This window comes from Delphinus delphis, chromosome 5 (genome assembly GCF_949987515.2).
Source record: "Delphinus delphis chromosome 5, mDelDel1.2, whole genome shotgun sequence".
NCBI classification, from domain to species: Eukaryota; Metazoa; Chordata; class Mammalia; order Artiodactyla; family Delphinidae; genus Delphinus; species Delphinus delphis.
The window spans coordinates 41,037,116-41,055,404 of NC_082687.1; the positions used below are offsets into that span (position 1 = coordinate 41,037,116).

At 41.0% G+C, this 18,289-nt stretch overlaps 1 protein-coding gene across 1 annotated transcript in view; it reads left to right on the top strand.

Moving 5' to 3' along the window:
• The window catches only part of SCD5 (stearoyl-CoA desaturase 5), a 157,280-nt gene that overhangs the window by 102,264 nt on the left and 36,727 nt on the right, over positions 1-18,289 (top strand). The window contains exon 3 of the mRNA XM_060011670.1: positions 1,167-1,372. Coding sequence (XP_059867653.1) covers positions 1,167-1,372 — 206 coding nt within the window. The remainder of the gene's footprint in view (positions 1-1,166; positions 1,373-18,289) is intronic.

Genomic DNA, 18,289 nt, shown 5'->3' on the forward strand with positions numbered 1-18,289 from the left:
ATAATTTATCATTGGCCTTTCCTATCTGCAGTTCCTTTACATTCTCAGATTCAACCAACCTCAGACCATGAAGTACTATTGAAAAATATCCGTGTGTAAGTGGACCTGCACAGTTCAAACCTGTGCTGTCCAAGGGTCAACTGTAATTTTCCTACCAAAAGCACTACTTCCCAACCTAATTTGTCATCTCAAAGCTTTGAAAGCATTATCAGATAAAAACAAATCTGAGTATACATCGAAAGTTTATAGGTCTCATTGGCCCATGGCTATAGCTAAGATTTCATTAACAGTGTCAGCTGAAATGCTGCCCTGATAGCTCACCCAAGACTTCCAGCTCCTGTCACTCTCTCCCGTCACCAGAGGGTCAACAGGCTGGTCCCCCATGTGTGCCTGGGCCCCACCCTGTCTGTGGGTTTGGCAGAGTCTGCTGGACTCTGATGCTTCTCCTTCCTTGGGCACCAGAGTCTCTCTTGGGATTCCAGTGAGTGCCCCCTGCCCCTCAGGCATTGCTGCTTCTCCATGTTGTAGATTCGGCCAAGTACACCAGATTCCACAAGGAGCCTAAGTCCCCTCCTCTCCTTTCTGTGACACACTGTTAGAGCAGTCCTCAAACAATATTATTTGTGCCTCGGTATTTTGCAGAGATTTGGTGAAGTACCTCTTTGCATTTTTACTTACTGACTTCCTCTTTGCTGTGTGTTGGACATGAACTCCATCAAAGAGGGGGAGGTAGGGCAGAGAGAGCCAGACCAAGAACTAACCCCCTTCCATACTCAAGGTTACACCTCTCCTCTGACCACCAAAACTTGAGGGCAGATGTCTGTCTTCTTGACATGAACGATCTCCCAGGAGACTTCGGTAACCAGAACTTCCTTCAGGTTTCCCCACTAGTTCACTCAACAAGGCTGAACCTCCTGCAGTGGGCACATTCCAAAGACAAGCTAAGATCCTCACTAAGTGAGGATGTACTCTTGTTTGGATGAAAACCACCCCAGACCAACCCCCAGCGATTGAACTTGAGGTTGAGAGATTGCGGTTGAGGGTGGGAGCAAGTATAAATCAGTGAGGAGGTGAGGGGGTGGGGCGGGAGGAGGGGAGGCTGAGGAACTTTGGGGAAGGTGCCAGGGTGTTTTAGCCCTTCACTCAGGTCTGCATTCTCTCTGCAGAACGACATCTTCGAGTGGTCCAGGGACCACCGAGTCCACCACAAGTACTCGGAGACGGACGCTGATCCCCACAACGCCCGCCGGGGCTTCTTCTTCTCCCATATCGGGTGGCTGTTTGTCCGCAAGCATCGGGATGTTATCGAGAAGGGGAGGAAGCTTGACGTCACCGACCTGCTGGCTGATCCTGTGGTCCGGTTCCAGAGAAAGTAAGTGAACGGACACCATCGATTGTCCCTGAGCGACAGGACCTGGAGGCAGGGCACAATGGGGTGCAGTAATATCCCCAAGCAGTTCTCTGCATAGCACTTACCCTGACGATTGGGTCTTCTTGTTAGGATTGCCGTCTGTTTATTCATTCCTTTTTATTTATTTTAATTTTTTTAATATTTTTTTATTATATATATGTATATTTTTAAATTCATTCCTTTTTGATCATTACGTTTTCCCCTGTTCACACATTTGTTTTGAATTTGAACTTGATTTTGAAATGGATTTCCTTTAAGCCCACTTGTCATTTCCTTCAGACCCACCTGAACTACTGATTTCATGGAATGTTTCTGTAGTTGTCCTCGCTTGCTCATTCATGTTTCCCTGGGGTAGCGAGGAGGAAAGAGAGGACTTGCTTATTTTAGTGACACACTTGACTTCAACAGGACTGGACTCCCGCCAGGTCCCCTGCTCTGTTCTCCCTGAATTCTCTTGTAGTGAGGCCTCCTCTCCCCCAACCCTTGGAAATGGTAACACCAGTAGGTTTCTGTGCAGGGAAAACGTGACCATGTAACAAAGAGCCTCAAAATGCTTGTGTGCACTAATGGTGTCAGCTGAGCATATTCAGTCCGTCAGCATTTGCAGGGTGGATCTATGTTCAACAAGCATATGGTGAAAGCTTGCCTGTTATCGTGCTGGCAAGTGGAGGGCAACCATGGTTCACGTTTTAACTAGGGAGCTGGCCTAGACTCTATCCATGTTGGTCTGGATCTGTAAAGTTGGCCACAATGAGAGCATTTATAAATGGGCTCGTTGCCCCAAAGCAATGGATTTATGTGCAAAGAGGGACAATTTGGGGATCACACTCTGGTGAGAGCCTTGAGATAATATGGTGAACAAGTGGTCACTGGACACCCATCTCCACTGACAGGCAGGAGTCATTTGAGGACTCATTCCAAACAGAATCTCCCAATAATGGAAATGGAGGCTGTGCCTTTGACACAAGAGATCCTTGCACGAGAGGAAGTATGGCTGAGAAATGTGCTCATTTTTCCCTCAGTGGATGGTGGTTGCAAAGGCTCACACTCGCTCTAAGGCTCAGTTTCAGCTGTAAAATGGGAATAAGAGTAGTACCTATCTCTTACAGCTTTTATGAGGACATAATGAAAAAAAATGTATGAGAAATGTCTGGCATTTATATAGTAAGAGCTTAGATCCATAATGTCTCTTATTCCACAGGCAGTGGCAACTCCAGAGGATTCCCTGTCTTTCCACCCCCTGCTTCTGTTGGCTTCACCATAGGGTCTTCTCTGTGCTCCTCCATACAGCTCTTTCAGGTGGACACAACCAGTGTCAATAGCCAAAATTTTATAGTAGATGTTTTCAATTTACAATTAAATGATTTGTTGATTTTGATTTTTCACCATGAGAGTAAAAGAGGAAAATCTGCAAAATTCAGAAAAGTAGAAAGAAACTCATGCGCAGTCCAAACACACAAACACAGCCACGGTTCAGATTCTGTAGTATCTCCTTCTATATTTTATGTGTATATTTGACATATTTTACATGATGGCAGTCATACTGCTTATGTAATTTTATGTCTTGACTTTTAACTTCAGATTATCTTGTAAGCACCATTATCAAAGGCTGCATGGGTTCACCGTTTGAGTGTCATAGTTTATTTAACCATCACTCTGTGATGGGATACGTATGTCTTTTCCAATTTTGTGATATAAATGATGTTGCTATACAATTAGTAATGCTTTGGGACAATCAGACCTTAGATTAATTTGAAGATCTCAGATGAAGAGGCAGAGGATCTTCTGTTTTATTCCTGAGAACCAAGCTGAGAATAATAGTCTCTGACCAAAAAAAATGGTTTCTCTGACCAAAAAAATGGAAGTTTTTTTTTCATCTTTTCCCTTTAAAAAATATGGTAATCTGATTCATTAGGTGTATACTCATGGTACCTACATCCAAAGACTATTACTAAATGCAGGCAGAAGAACAAAGGCTATTTCGGCATGTTCCTTGAATAGTTATCTGAGAACATCTTTCATTTCCAGTCCAGTAACCAAAGGAGATTGTAGCTATCAGAAACCACTCACTCATATTATCATCTCTTATATATCATTGAGGTCCTGCTAGAAATCAGTGCTGAGGATATGACCTTAAAGATTCGTCTCAGTTCCCCCAGAATTTGCAGTCTAGCAGGGAACCCACAAATTAACTTACAGACAATTATGCTTTAGAGAGAAGAGTGCTATAATCGGGTAGAATAGATGGGGAGGAGGATATTTATCATGTCTCTCATTTCATAGAACTATATAGAGCCATTGAACTTTGGAGCTAGGAGGGACCTTACAAATCAGTTAACCCATGCCTTCCATTTTTCCTATGAAAAAACTAATAAACGAAATTTAAATAGAAAGTTGGGGATAGAAGTTCTGTCAGTCTGTTTGGGCTGCTTTAACAAAAATACTATAGCCTAGGTGGCTTACACAACAAACATTTATTTCTCACAGTTTTGGAGGCTGGGAAGCCCAAGATCAAGGCACCAGCAGATTCAGTGTCTGGTGAGAGCTCTCTACCTAGTTCATAGATAGCTGTCTTCTGGCTCTGTCCTCACACGGCAGAAGGGGCAAGGGAACTCTCTGGGTTCTCTTTCATAAGGGCCCTAATCTTATTCATGAGGGCTCCACCCTCATGACCTAATCACCTCTCAAAGGCCCTCACTGCATTGAGGATTAGGTTTCAACATGCAAATCTGGAGGGGACACAAACATCAGTCTATAGCAAGTACCTACATCTCAGATTATTTGCTCAATGTCCTTTGGATTATGCCTCGTTGTCTGAAAGGAGCTACAACAGTTCTCTGCAGTGTGGGTGGACACTCGTGTCCTTTGGTAATTATCCAGCCTAGAGAACATGGAGATCCATAATCCAAAATGAGGCTTAGAATTACTGAACTAAAGGAAGAGAGCTTCCAAGATACACAACGATACTGTGACCATTTGGGCGTTTTTCATGTTCATAAAGCCAGGCTACCAGTCCTGACAGTCAGATCATGTGGAGGAGATAAATTCCTTAAGGAATAAGTCCTTGCACATAGGGGTGGGAGCTGGAGTGGTCGATCCTATCAGCAGTGGCACTGTCATATCAGGTCTCAGTCCCTGCTACCCTAGGCTGAGTGGGGGGCTTCCTGAGAAACAGAGAAAGGTGCCCAGCTCATTTGGGACCCAGTCCTGGGCCATTTCAGTGGCACCTCTTAGAGAGTCCCTCTCCTGGTCACAATTCCCATCCGTTTCTCTGTAGTCCTCCTAGGGCAAAAGTCCCTGTTCCAGTTTTGGTGGCCGGGGTTTGTTGCTGATTCCACTCCCTCCTAGGGAGCAATGTCTGTACAAAGAGACCCAGGTAAACACTTGGAGAGTTTCCTCAAACAGGCAGATGTGTAAATGAGAAGGACCCAGGATCTGGAGACTCCTCCTTCAGTCAGAACACCAGCACCAGTATTGCAGTTGCTTGATCCACAGTGCGTGGCCATCCTAATGACAGCTCACCAAAGACAAGCTTGCCTGAGAGCCAAGCTTGATCAGCTTTCCATTATACAGTCTCATAAAAGAGAGAAGATAGCAGCATTAAGGGTAACAGGGAAACAGCACAGTTCAAGCTGTAGTTCCAGGCTTTTCCTCTAAAAGATAACTTTACCAAGGCTGTTACAAGTAGTTAACTGGACTACTTCAGGTTTCTCTCTATTGTCAAGTTGTGAATGATGAAAAGGCAGGCATTAGGAGGTGAGAGGGAGAGGAGCCAGTGGTATCACATTTAGACTGTGGCATTTCGGGTCCCTGCCCTGGCCCCTGTGCCTTCAAGGGCCATGCTTCTCCCTGCAGGGCGAAGAGATCACAGGGCAAAGGTGCATGCCACCTGGAACCTCCTCCCACTTCTAGACTGTGCCTTAGGGTCCTAGGATCCTAAAATTCCCTGCCCAAGTGGCTCTGAGCTCACTTTCAGAGCCTACAGCAGCCTTTTCCCAGGCTCTGTCCTCCTAGAGGGAAGTGTGTGCCCCATAGACCCGAAGAGTGGCCGAGGGGCAGTGTTGGCCTGGGGATGAGCTTAGAAGCATGGGCTTGGATGTCCACACAAAGCAGACAGAGCTGGGTTGGGAAGAGAAGGGACTGGGCAACAAGCTAGGGGCTCCCACCTCTGCTCTTGGGCTAGGCCCTGCAAACGTTGGGGGTGAGCCTAGAAGGGCCTACTTATAAGGCTGACAGTGGGTCTGTCAGTTGGGAATTGTGTTTGGCTTAAACAAGATAGAAGTTAGTTTCTCTCACATGTAAAAGAATCATGGAGGTCCAGGTTATGGCAGCACAGGGCCAGTAGAGAACCGGATTCTTTTACTTTCTTGCTTCTTGAGGTAGGCTTGTATAGCTATAAACTTCCCTCTTAGAATTGCTTTTGCTGCATCCCATAGGTTTTGGATCATCATGTTTTCATTGTCATTTGTCTCTAGGTATTTTTTGATTTCCTCTTTGATTTTTTCAGTGATCTCTTGGTTATTTAGTAACGTATTGTTTAGCTTCCATATGTTTGTGTTTTTTACGTTTTTTTCCCTGTAATTCATTTCTAATCTCATAGCATTGTGGTCAGAAAAGATGCCTGATATGATTTCAATTTTCTTAAATTTACTGAGGCTTGACTTGTGACCCAAGGTGTGATCTATCCTGGAGAATGTTCCGCGCGCACTTGAGAAGAAAGTGCAATCTGCTGTTTTTGGATGGAATGTCCTATAAATATCAATTAAATCTATCTGGTCTCTTGTGTCATTTAAAGCTTCTGTTTCCTTATTTATTTTCATTCTGGATGATCTGTCCATTGGTGTAAGTGAGGTGTTAAAGTCCCCCACTATTATTGTGTTACTGTTGATTTCCCCTTTTATAGCTGTTAGCAGTTGCCTTATGTATTGAGGTGCTCATATGTTGGGTGCATATATATTTGTAATTGTTATATCTTCTTCTTGGATTGATCCCTTGATCATTATGTAGGGTCCTTCCTTGTTTCTTGTAACATTATTTTAAAGTCTATTTTATCTGATATGAGTATTGCTATTCCAGCTTTCTTTTGATTTCCATTTGCATGGAATATCTTTTTCCATCTCCTCACTTTCAGTCTGTATGTGTCCCTAGGTCTGAAGTGGGTCTCTTGTAGACAGCATATATATGGGTCTTGTTTTTGTATCCATTCAGCAAGCCTGTGTCTTTTGGTTGGAGCATTTAATCCATTCATGTTTAAGGTAATTATCGATATGTATGTTCCTATGACCATTTTCTTAATTGTTTTGGGTTTGTTTTTGTAGGTGCTTTTCTTCTCTTGTGTTTCCCACTTAGAGAAGTTCCTTTAGCATTTGTTGTAGTGCTGGTTTGGTGGTGCTGAATTCTCTTAGCTTTTGCTTGTCTGTAAAGCTTTTGATTTCTCCCTCAAATCTGAATGAGATCCTTGCTGGGTAGAGGAATCTTGGTTGTAGGTTCTTCCCTTTCATCACTTTAATTATATCATGCCGCTCCCTTCTGGCCTGTAGAGCTTCTGCTGAGAAATCAGCTGTTAACCTCATGGGAGTTCCCTTGTATGTTATTTGTCATTTTTCCCTTGCTGCTTTCAATAATTTTTCTTTGTCTTTAATTTTTGTCAGTTTGATTACTATGTGTCTTGGTGTGTTTCTCCTTGGGTTTATCCTGTATGGGACTCTCTGCACTTCCTGGACTTGGGTGGCTATTTTCTTTCCCATGTTAGGGAGGTTTTCAACTATAATCTCTTCAAATATTTTCTCAGGTCCTTTCTCTCTCTCTTCTCCTTCTGGGACCCCTATAATGCAAATGTTGTTGCATTTAATGTTGTCCCAGAGGCCTCTTAGGCTGTCTTCATTTCTTTTTTCTTTATTCTGTTCCACAGCAGTCAATTCCACCATTCTGTTTTCCAGGTCACTTATCCATTCTTCTGCCTCATTTATTCTGATATTGATTCCTTCTAGTGTAGTTTTCATTTCAGTTATTGTATTGTTCATCTCTGTTTGTTTGTTCTTTAATTCTTCTATGTGTTTTTTCTGTATTTCCTCTAGGTCTTTGTTAAACATTTCTTGCATCTTCTCAATCTTTGCCTCCATTCTTTTTCCGAGGTCCTGGATCATCTTCACTATCATTATTCTGAATTCTTTTTCTGGAACGTTGCTTATCTCCACTTCATTTAGTTGTTTTTCTAGGGTTTTATCTTGTTCCTTTATCTGGTACATAGCCCTCTGCCTTTTCATCTTGTCTGTCTTTCTGTGAATGTGGTTTTTGTTCCACAGGCTGCAGGACTGTAGTTCTTCTTGCTTCTGCTGTCTGCCCTCTGGTGGATGAGGCTATCCTCTTTTATCTTTCTGCTCCACCATCCTTAGCATGTGACTTTCAGTCTTTCATTCTGAGGTCCAAGGTTACCCCTAGAGCTCCATGCAAAAGGAAGGTGGGAGGTGGGGTGGGGTTAACACTGCTCAATTGAGTCAGTTTCCTATCAGGAGCTTTCCCAGAAGACACTCACAGCTGATCCACCTAACTGTATTTGCACTCAAGGGAAATTAGGATGCAGTCTCTTGGATGATGTATTGCACCCCTGAATAAAATCCTGGTTTTGTTTCTATGGAAAAAAGGGTGAGTTGATACGGAGTAAGCAGTTAGTCTCTGCCATAGTTATTTAATTGTTCTGCCTTAAGCAAAATGATTGGCCGTCACAAGTTACTCAGTCTTATAACATTTTGTTATTAAGCAAGTGAGTAGCCTTTCTGTCTCCATTTAGTGAGCAGAAACTGGAATCTCAAATAATTTTTCTGAGATGGCAGAATGTGGATAGAGTCCAGAGGCTGTTTCTCCTAATGCTTTGCTTATCCCATTGATTCCCATCTTAGATGAGAAATTCCTCTAGAAGTAACATGCAGACACGTGCATTTTTGAAGTAACTGACAAGGATGCCGGTGTAGTCCAGACAGAGGAAAATAAAGTCCTTGCCTCATCACCATGGTGATGGGATAAGCTAAGAGAAAATGGATGGAATGATACAGAAGAGTGAAGCACTTGTTTTGGTGCCCTTGGAAGAGATGAAAATGTGTAAATATTGTCATTTCAGGAAGAAAGGCACTTGAATGGCTAGAATCTTTTTGAGGCCGATTTCACTTCAATTTGTCACCTGATCTGTTATCATTTGTCTTTTTTTTTTTCTCCATTTTCAAGGACAAGCACCAAATCTCTCAGTGATACCTTCCTCCTTATGACTTTGTGTCAGTCCTGTCTGTGTAAACCCTAAGTGTATTTCTCTGTTGGGGACGATCACATAGCCAGGATAGAGCATCCAGACAAATCTACAACTGACTCATCTTCACTTCCCTACCCTCGCAGCTTCATCTCCCACTTGGGGGATCTCTTAGGGGGATGGGATGAGTCATCTGGGGACTTACAACCAACCTGACTCCATCTCTGTTGACCAAATCCATTGCTCTTTGATCCAGGTTCCATGTTGGGTCTTGGGGAGTCTCTCCCTACTCTGAGTTCATTTGCCTTGGGGCCCTACCCTAACTGTTGCTAGGTTAATACAATTCTTGTCTAGAATTTAGTGACTTTGAATGGCTGAACACATTGGTTGGCTAATTGTATCTCGTGGAAAACTCTATAGAAATAACCTCCAAAGGAGAGGTTCTGGATAATGAGACGTTCAAACATCTAAACATGTGGAGGAGATTTGGGGACAGACATGGAGGTGGGGCCTTTCAAGCACAAACACCCTCTGCCAACTGCCTTGCTCATCAGTTACTCTTGGTTTGACCACTTCCTGTTTCGCTTGGGTCCTTGATGGTCCTGCAGCAGCTGAACCAAACTGTCCTCAGGGTGAGCATCACTCAGCCATGCTGTACGTAGAGCCCAGCTCTTTGGCATCCTCTCTGCCCACTCACACCTCAATAATGGAAGCCATGAGGTGCATGGCGTTTCTCAGGGCATCCAGCTTTCTTTCCTTTTCTGCATGTATCACTTTTTTTTTTTTTTTGGCGGTACACGGGCCTCTCACTGTTGTGGCCTCTCCCGCTGTGCAGCACAGCCTCCAGACGTGCAGGCTCAGCGGCCATGGCTCATGGGCCCAGCCGCTTCGCGGCATGTGGGATCTTCCCGGACCGGGGCACGAACCTGTTTCCCCTGCATTCGCAGGTGGAGTCTCAACCTCTGCGCCACCAGGGAAGCCCTGCATGTATCACTTTTAATTCAACAACTGTGTTTTGAGCATCCACTACATACCAGGCTCTAGGTGCTGGGGATGGAACAATGAACAAGAGAACCAGATTCTGGATGGTGCTTTCTCTTTCTCTCTAGAGCCCCCATTTGGGTTTGGGAATGTGAGAGAGGAAGCCTCGCCAGGCATCTGCCCCAGCCTGACTGGTTCTGTCTCTCCTGGATGGCTTTCCTGCTCCCTGTTCCATCTGTCCTGTTATTCAGTCCCTGTCCCATGAAGCTGTTTTTGGTTCACTTCCTCTTGTTGATTTGCCTCTTGTCTCTGCTGTCTTTGTCTGTTTACCTGCCAGAGTGCTTTGTTCCTCCCTGTACCCTTCTCTGCACGAGGACATTTTCCCTCATCTGTCATACAGTATTCTCCAAGCCTTGATGTTCTCCATGTCTTCCTCTCCCTCAGCTTCTTGAGAGAACAAAAACCATTCAGCCTATTGCTTAGGCGTTTTCTTGATGGGGAGATGAGTGTTCTTTTTCCTCTTGTATTCTCCCTCACTCCATCATCTTGCTCTGGTTTATTCTTTTCATACATTCATTGTATATGTAAACATTCCTTCTCCTTGAATCTTCTCTTTTATTTGTGAGGGATAGCCTACGCTTGGTTAACAGCTTGAGCCCTGGAATCTTCTGTCCTCACCTTAAAACTGTCACATCTTATCCTGGCTCTAAAAATTTTGAGAATGAAATAATTTTTTCTTTGAATAATTTTCTCTGCATCCAGCTGTAGTTGACAGGAGTTAAAGCTCTAAATTTCTGAGGTCCAAGGACTTGATAAAAATCAACGGAATAGATGTGAGCTGTGTTCAATTAGATCCCTTTTGTTAAAAGTCAACGGAAGAGGTAAAATATTCCAAGCTAAAATTTGGCCTTTTCAAGGAGACTGCTGTAACCAAACAGCTGAATGATACTCTGGGATATAGGACAGAGATGATTCAATATTGAGGTGGCAGCACCAACACCAGAATTTCCCTATTTTAGTGGCTAAAAACTTGGGCAAGGGAGAAACCAGTATGGCACATAATTCAAGAACTCATCTTGACTTTTTAAAAATTTCCAAGTCAAAATGTCATTTGTTTGCCTCTGTAAGAGGTATTTTTCCTAATAGGACTTCAGGAGAAGTTGCCTCTGTGTGTGTGTGTGTGTGTGTGTGTGTGTGTGTGTGTGTGTGTGTGTGTGTGTGTGTGTGTGTGTGTGTGAGAGAGAGAGAGAGAGAGAGAGAGAGAGAGAGAGGGAGAGACAGAAAATACATCAACTTCATTAGTATCATTTTTCTTTCCCCACATTGACCATCCATTTCAATGTGAGAAATTCCCCTGGCAAGATGAGGAGACAGTTTCTCAAATATCTGGACTCTGAATACTTCAAACACGAGCATGTTAGACATATTAATCAATAGGTGTCAATGAATTCTTGAACTGCTGTTTGTAAAGTGTTATCTTGGCTTCATTGTTGATGGCAATAAAGGCATCTTCATGTATCTTCGAGTCACTTCAGTAGCCAATAATAGCTGCCATTTATTAACTGCCCACTATGTACTTATATTATGTCTTTACACACGTTCTCTCTGATCCTTTCAATAACTCTGTCATGTAGATGATGGTACCTGGATTCTGGACTTGAATTCTAAAGATTCTGGCTCCGCATGGCCTTGATTAACCAAGTCAAAAAAAAATAGTATGTGTTTGCACTAAATTATTCTTTCCCTAGTAAAATATTATTTTACTACCAAAACTGAGAAGAAATCTTAGCTAGTTTTCATGTAAATTTTAAATAATTACATAGAAGTCAAAGCAAGATTCGAATGACATTTGAAAGATTAGTTTGACAAAATGAAAGACATTTTGGTGCAAGTAGATATCAGTCTCACTAATATTTAGACATTATCAATTCCTGGCTCTCTTTCTAGACCACGTAGAGAATAGTGTTTTAATATTTTCTCGGAATAAACAGTTCTTCAAGTCATGTATAAGGTTCCAGCCCCAAAGCTTCAGCCAGTAGACAACAACCCTTATAAGAAACTTCTGTTTAATCCTTATCTGTTCTCTAAAAAGTTAGATCTATTGGGGCTTCCCTGGTGGCGCAGTGGTTGAGAGTCCGCCTGCCGATGCAGGGGACACGGGTTCGTGCCCCGGTCCGGGAAGATCCCACATGCCGCGGAGCAGCTGGGCCCATGAGCCATGGCTGCTGAGCCTGCGCGTCCGGAGCCTGTGCTCCGCAACGGGAGAGGCCACAGCAGTGAGAGGCCCGTGTACCGCAAAAAAAAAAAAAAAAAAAAAAAAAAAAAAGTTAGATCTATTACAATTGGCTTATGCATCAGAGAAAAAGACTCCTTTTGCCTTTTCTTTGTCTCTTCTTTACCATATAATAGAGCAAAAAATGTGGAAAAAGTTTTTCATAACAGAAAATTCATTTTCTAGTTATTATTTTTTCTAACAATTACCTTACAAAATTTCTCTAATCTCTGAGCTCTTGAAAATTAGTTAAATTTTTGATGTATAACCTTCTAAACTTTTTAAAATGAATCATGCTATGTTTTCTTTCTACAAAAATATATTCATACTCTATATACTATTAAAATAAGAAAAAACATATTTAATATTTACCTTAATTATTTCCTTTCCAGCCTCTTTATTATGTGTGTGTGTGTGTGTGTGTGCGCGCGCGTATCCTAATTTCCATTTGATATCATCCTGCCTGAAGAACTTCCTTTACCATTTCTTGTAGCACAGGTTTCTTGGCAATAAATTCTCAACTTTTGTTTGTCTAAAGGTCTTTATTTTATCTTCATCTTTGAAAGGTATTTTTACTGGACATAAAATTCTGGATTAGCAGTGTTTTTCTTTCAGAATGATAAGATGTCAATCTTGCCTTGCATAGGATCTGAGGAGTCTGCTGGGATTCTTAGCATTATTCCTCTGCATGTATTGTTTTTTCTCACTATGTTCAAGATTTTTTTCTTTATCTTTGATTTTCAGCACTTTGACTCTGAGGTTTGTTTGTTGTTGTTGTTGTTGTTTTTTAATTTTAGATTTTTATTTAATTTATTTTTTTATGCAGCAGGTTCTTATTACTTATCCATTTTATACATATTAGCGTATATATGTCAATCCCAATCCCCCACTCATCACACTACCACCACCCACCCCCGCCACTTTCCCTCACTGGTGTCCATACCTTTGCTCTCTACATCTGTGTCTCTATTTCTGCCCTGAAAACTGGTTCATCGGTACCATTTTTCTAGGTTCCATATAAAAGTGTTAATATACGATATTTGTTTTTCTCTTTCTGACTTACTTCACTCTGTATGACAGTATCTAGACCCACCCAAGTCTCTAAAAATGACCCAATTTTGTCCTTTTTTCTAACTGAGTAATATTCCATTGTATATATGTACCACATCTTCTTTATCCATTCATCTGTCGATGGGCATTTAGGTTGCTTCCATGTCCTGGCAATTGTAAATAGTGCTGCAATGAACATTGGGGTGCATGTGTCTTTTTGAGTTATGGTTTTCTCCAGGTATATGCCCAGTAGTGGGATTGCTGGATCATATGGTAATTCTACTTTTAGCTTTTTAAGGAACCTCCATACTGGTTTCCATAGTGGCTGTATCAATTTATATTCCCACCAACAGTGCAAGAAAGTTCGCTTTTCTCCACACCCTCTCCAGCATTTGTTGTTTGTAGATTTTCTGATGATGCCCATTCTAACTAGTGCGAGGTGATACCTCACTGTAGTTTTGATTTGCATTTCTCTAATAATTAGTGATGTTAAGCAGATTTTCATGTGCTTCTTGTCCATCTGTATGTCTTCTTTGGAAAAATGTCTATTTATGTCTTCCGCCCATTTTTGCATTGGGTTGTTTACTTTTTTAATATTGCGCTGCATGAGCTGTTTATATATTATGGAGATTAATCCTTTGTCCGTTGATTCATTTGCAAATATTTTCTCCCATTCTGAGGGTTGTCTTTTTGTCTTGTTTATGGTTTCCTTTGCTGGGCAAAAGCTTTGAAGTTTCATTAGGTCCCATTTGTTTATTTTTGTTTTTATTTCCATTACTGTAGGAGGTGGATCAAAAAAGATCTTGCTGTGATTTATGTCAAAGAGTGTTCTTCCTATGTTTTCCTCTAAGAGTTTTATAGTGTCTGGTTTTACATTTAGGTCTCTAATCCATTTTGAATTTATTTTTGTGTATGGTGTTAGGGAGTGTTCTAATTTCATCCTTTTACATGTAGCTGTCCAGTTTTCTCAGCACCACTTATTGAAGAGACTGTCTTTTCTCCATTGTATATCTTTGCCTCCTTTGTCATAGATTAGTTGACCACAGGTGCGTGGGTTTATCTCTGGTCTTTCTATCCTGTTCCTATATTTTTGTGCCAGTACCATATTGATCTATATTTCTATTTTTGTGCCAGTACCATATTGTCTTGATTACTGTAGCTTTGTAGTATAGTCTGAAGTCCAGGAGCCTGATTCCTCCAGCTCCGTATTTTCCCCTTAAGACTGCTTTGGCTATTCGGGGTCTTTTGTGTCTCCATACAAATTTTAAGATTTTTGTCCTAGTTCTGCAAAAATGCCATTGGTAATTTGATAGGGATTGCATTGAATCTGTAGATTGCTTTAGGTAGTATAGTCATTTTCACAATGTTGATTCTTCCAATCCAAAAGCATGGTATATCTCTCCATCTGTTGGTATCATCTTTAATTTCTTTCATCAGTGTCTTACAGTTTTCTGCATACAGGTCTTTTGTCTCCCTAGGTAGGTTTATTCCTAGGTATTTTATTCTTTTTGTTGCAATGGTAAATGGGAGTGTTTCCTTAATTTCTCTTTCAGATTTTTCATCATTAGTGTATAGGAATGCAAGAGATTTCTGTGCATTAATTTTGTATCCTGCAACTTTACCAAATTCATTGATTAGCTCTAGTAGTTTTCTGGTGGCATCTTTAGGATTCTGTATGTATAGTATCATGTCATCTGCAAACAGTGACAGTTTTACTTCTTCTTTTCCAATTTGTATTCTTTTATTTCTTTTTCTTCTCTGATTGCCATGGCTAAGACTTCCAAAACTATGTTGGATAATAGTGGCAAGAGTTGACATCCTTGTCTTGTTCCTGATCTTAGAGTAAATGCTTTCAGTTTTTCACCATTGAGAATGATATTTGCTGTGGGTTTGTCGTATATGGCCTTTATTATGTTGACATAGGTTCCCTCTACGCCCACTTCCTGTAGAGTTTTTATCATAAATGGGTGTTGAATTTTGTCAAAACGTTTTTCTGCATCTATTGAGATGATCATATGGTCTTTATTCTTCAATTTGTTAATATGGTGTATCACATTGATTGATTTGTGTATATTGAAGAATCCTTGGATCCCTGGGATAAATCCCACTTGATCATGGTGTATGATCCTTTTTATGTGTTGCTGGATTCTGTTTGCTACTATTTTGCTGAGGATTTTGCATCTATATTCATCAGTGATATCAGTCTGTAATTTTCTTTTTTTGTAGTACCTTTGTCTGGTTTTGGTATCAGGGTGATGGTGGCCTCATAAAATGAGTTTGGGAGTGTTCCTTCCTCTGAAATTTTTTGGAAGAGTTGGAGAAGGATGAGTGTTAGCTCTTCTCTAAATGTTTGATAGAATTCCCCTGTGAAGCCATCTGGTCCTGGACTTTTGTTTGTTGGAAGATTATTAAACAAATTTTCAATTTCATTACTTGTGATTCTTCTGTTCATATTTTCTATTTCTTCCTGGTTCACTCTTGGAAGGTTATACCTTTCTAAGAATGTGTCCATTTCTTCCAGGTTGTCCATTTTATTGTCATAGAGCTGCTTGTAGTAGTCTCTTAGGATGCTTTATATTTCTGCAGCGTCTGTTGTAACTTTTCCTTTTTCATTTCTAATTTAATTGATTTGAGTCCTCTCCCTCTTTTTCCTGATGAGTCTGGCTAATGGTTTATCAATTTTGTTTATCTTCTCAAAGAACCAGCTTTTAGTTTTATTGACCTTTGCTATTGTTTTCTTTGTTTCTATTTCATTTATTTCTGCTCTGATCATTATGATTTCTTTCCTTCTGCTAACTTTGGGTTTTGTTTGTTCTTCTTTCCCTAGTTCCTTTAGGTGTAAGTTTAGATTGTTTATTTGAGATGTTTGTTGTTTCTTGAAGTAGGATTGTATTGCTATAAACTTCCCTCTTAGAACTGCTTTTGCTGCATCCCATAGGTTTTGGATCGTCGTGTTTTCATTGTCATTTGTCTCTATGTATTTTTTGATTTCCTTTTTGATTTCTTCAGTGATCTCTTGGTTATTTAGTAACGTATTGTTTAGCCTCCATGTGTTTGTGTTTTTTACGTTTTTTTCCCTGTAATTGATTTCTAATCTCAGAGTGTTGTGGTCAGAAAAGATGCTTGATATGATTTCAACTTTCTTAAATTTACTGAGGCTTGATTTGTGACCCAGGATGTGATCTCTCCTGGAGAATGTTCCATGTGCACTGGAGAACGAAGTGTAATCTGCTGTCTTTGAATGGAATGTCCTATAAATACCAATTAAATCTTTCTGGTGCATTGTGTCATTTAAAGCTTGTGTTTCCTTATAAATTTTCTCTTTGGATGATCCTTCCATTGGTGTAAGTGAGGTGTTAAAGTCCCCCACTATTACTGTGTTACTGTTGATTTCCTCTTCTATAGATGTTAGCAGTTGCCTTATGTATTGAGGTACTCCTATGTTGGGTGCATATATATTTATAATTGTTATATCTTCTTCTTGGATGGATCCTTTGATCATTATGTAGGGTCCTTCTTTGTCTCTTGTAATATTCTTTATTTTAAAGTCTATTTTATCTGATAAAATTTTATCTAAGTATTGCTATTCCAGCTTTCTTTTGATTTCCATTTGCATAGAATATCTTTTTCCACCCCCTCACTTTCAGTCTGTATGTGTCCCTAGATCTGTAGTGGGTCTCTTGTAGACAGCATATATATGGGTCTTGTTTTTGTATCCATTTATCAAGCCTGTGTCTTTTGGTTGGAACATTTAATCCATTCACATTTAAGGTAATTATCGATATGTATGTTCCTATTACCATTTTCTCAATTGTTTTGCGTTTGTTTTTGTAGGTCTTTTTCTTCTCTTGTGTTTCCCACTTAGAGAAGTTCCTTTAGCATTTGCTGTAGCGCTGGTTTTGCGGTGCTGAATTCTCTTAGCTTTTGCTTGTCTATAAAGCTTTTGATTTCTCCATCAAATCTGAATGAGATCCCTGCTGGGTAGAGTAATCTTGGTTGTAGGTTCTTCCCTTTCATTACTTTAAATATGTCATGCCTCTCCCTTCTGGCTTGTAGAGTTTCTTCTGAGAAATCAGCTGTTAACCTTATGGGAGTTCCCCTGTATGTTATTTGTCATTTTTTCCCTTGCTGCTTTCAATAATTTTTCTTTGTCTTTAATTTTTGCCAATTTGATTACTGTGTTTCTCAGCATGTTTCTCCTTTGGTTTATCCTGCCTGGGACTCTCTGCACTTCCTAGACTTGGGTAGCTATTTCCTTTCCCATGTTAGGGAAGTTTTTGACTATAATCTCTTCAGATATTTTCTCAGGTCCTTTCTCTCTCTCTTCTTCTGGGACCCCTATAATGTGAATGTTGCTGCATTTAATATTGTCCCAGAGGTCTCTTCCGCTGTCTTCATTTCTTTTCATTCTTTTTTCTTTATTCCATTCCACAGCAGTGAATTCTACCATTCTGTCCTCCAGGTCACTTATCTGTTCTTCTGCCTCAGTTATTCTACTATGGATTCCTTCTAGTGTATTTTTCATTTCAGTTATTGTATTGTTCATCTCTGTTTGTTCTTTAATTCTTCTAGGTGTTTATTCTTTAATTCTTCTAGGTCTTTGTTAAACATTTCTTTGCATCTTCTTGATCTTTGCCTCCATTCTTTTTCCGAGGTCCTGGATCATCTTCACTATCATTATTCTGAATTCTTTTTCTGGAAGGTTGTCTATCTCCACTTCATTTAGTTGTTTTTCTGGGGTTTTATCTTGTTCCTTCATCTGGTACATATTCCTCTGCCTTTTCATCTTGTCTGTCTTTCTGTGAGTGTGGTTTTTGTTCCACAGGCTGCAGGATTGTAGTTCTTCTTGCTTCTGCTGTCTGTCCTCTGGTGGATGAGGCTATCTAAGAGGTTTGTGCAAGTTTCCTGAAGAGAGGGACTGGTGGTGGGTAGAGCTGGCTGTTCCTCTGGTGGGCAGATCTCAGTAAAACTTTAATCCTCTTGTCTGCTGATGGGTGGGGCTGGGTTCCCTCCCTGTTGGTTGTTTGGCCTGAGGCGACTGAACACTGGAGCCTACCCGGCTCTTTGGTGGGGCTAATGAGGGACTCTGGGAGGACTCACGCCAAGTACTTCCCAGAACTTCTGCTGCCAGTGTCCTTGTCCTCACGGTGAGCCACAGCCACCTCCTGCCTGTGCAGGAGACCCTCCAACACTAGCGGGTAGGTCTGGTTCAGTCTCCCCTAGGGTCACTGCTCCTCCCCCCGGGTCCTGATGTGTACACTACTTTGTGTTTGCCCTCCATAAGTGGAGTCTCTGTTTCCCCCAGTCCTGTTGAAGTCCTGCAGTTCAATCCCAC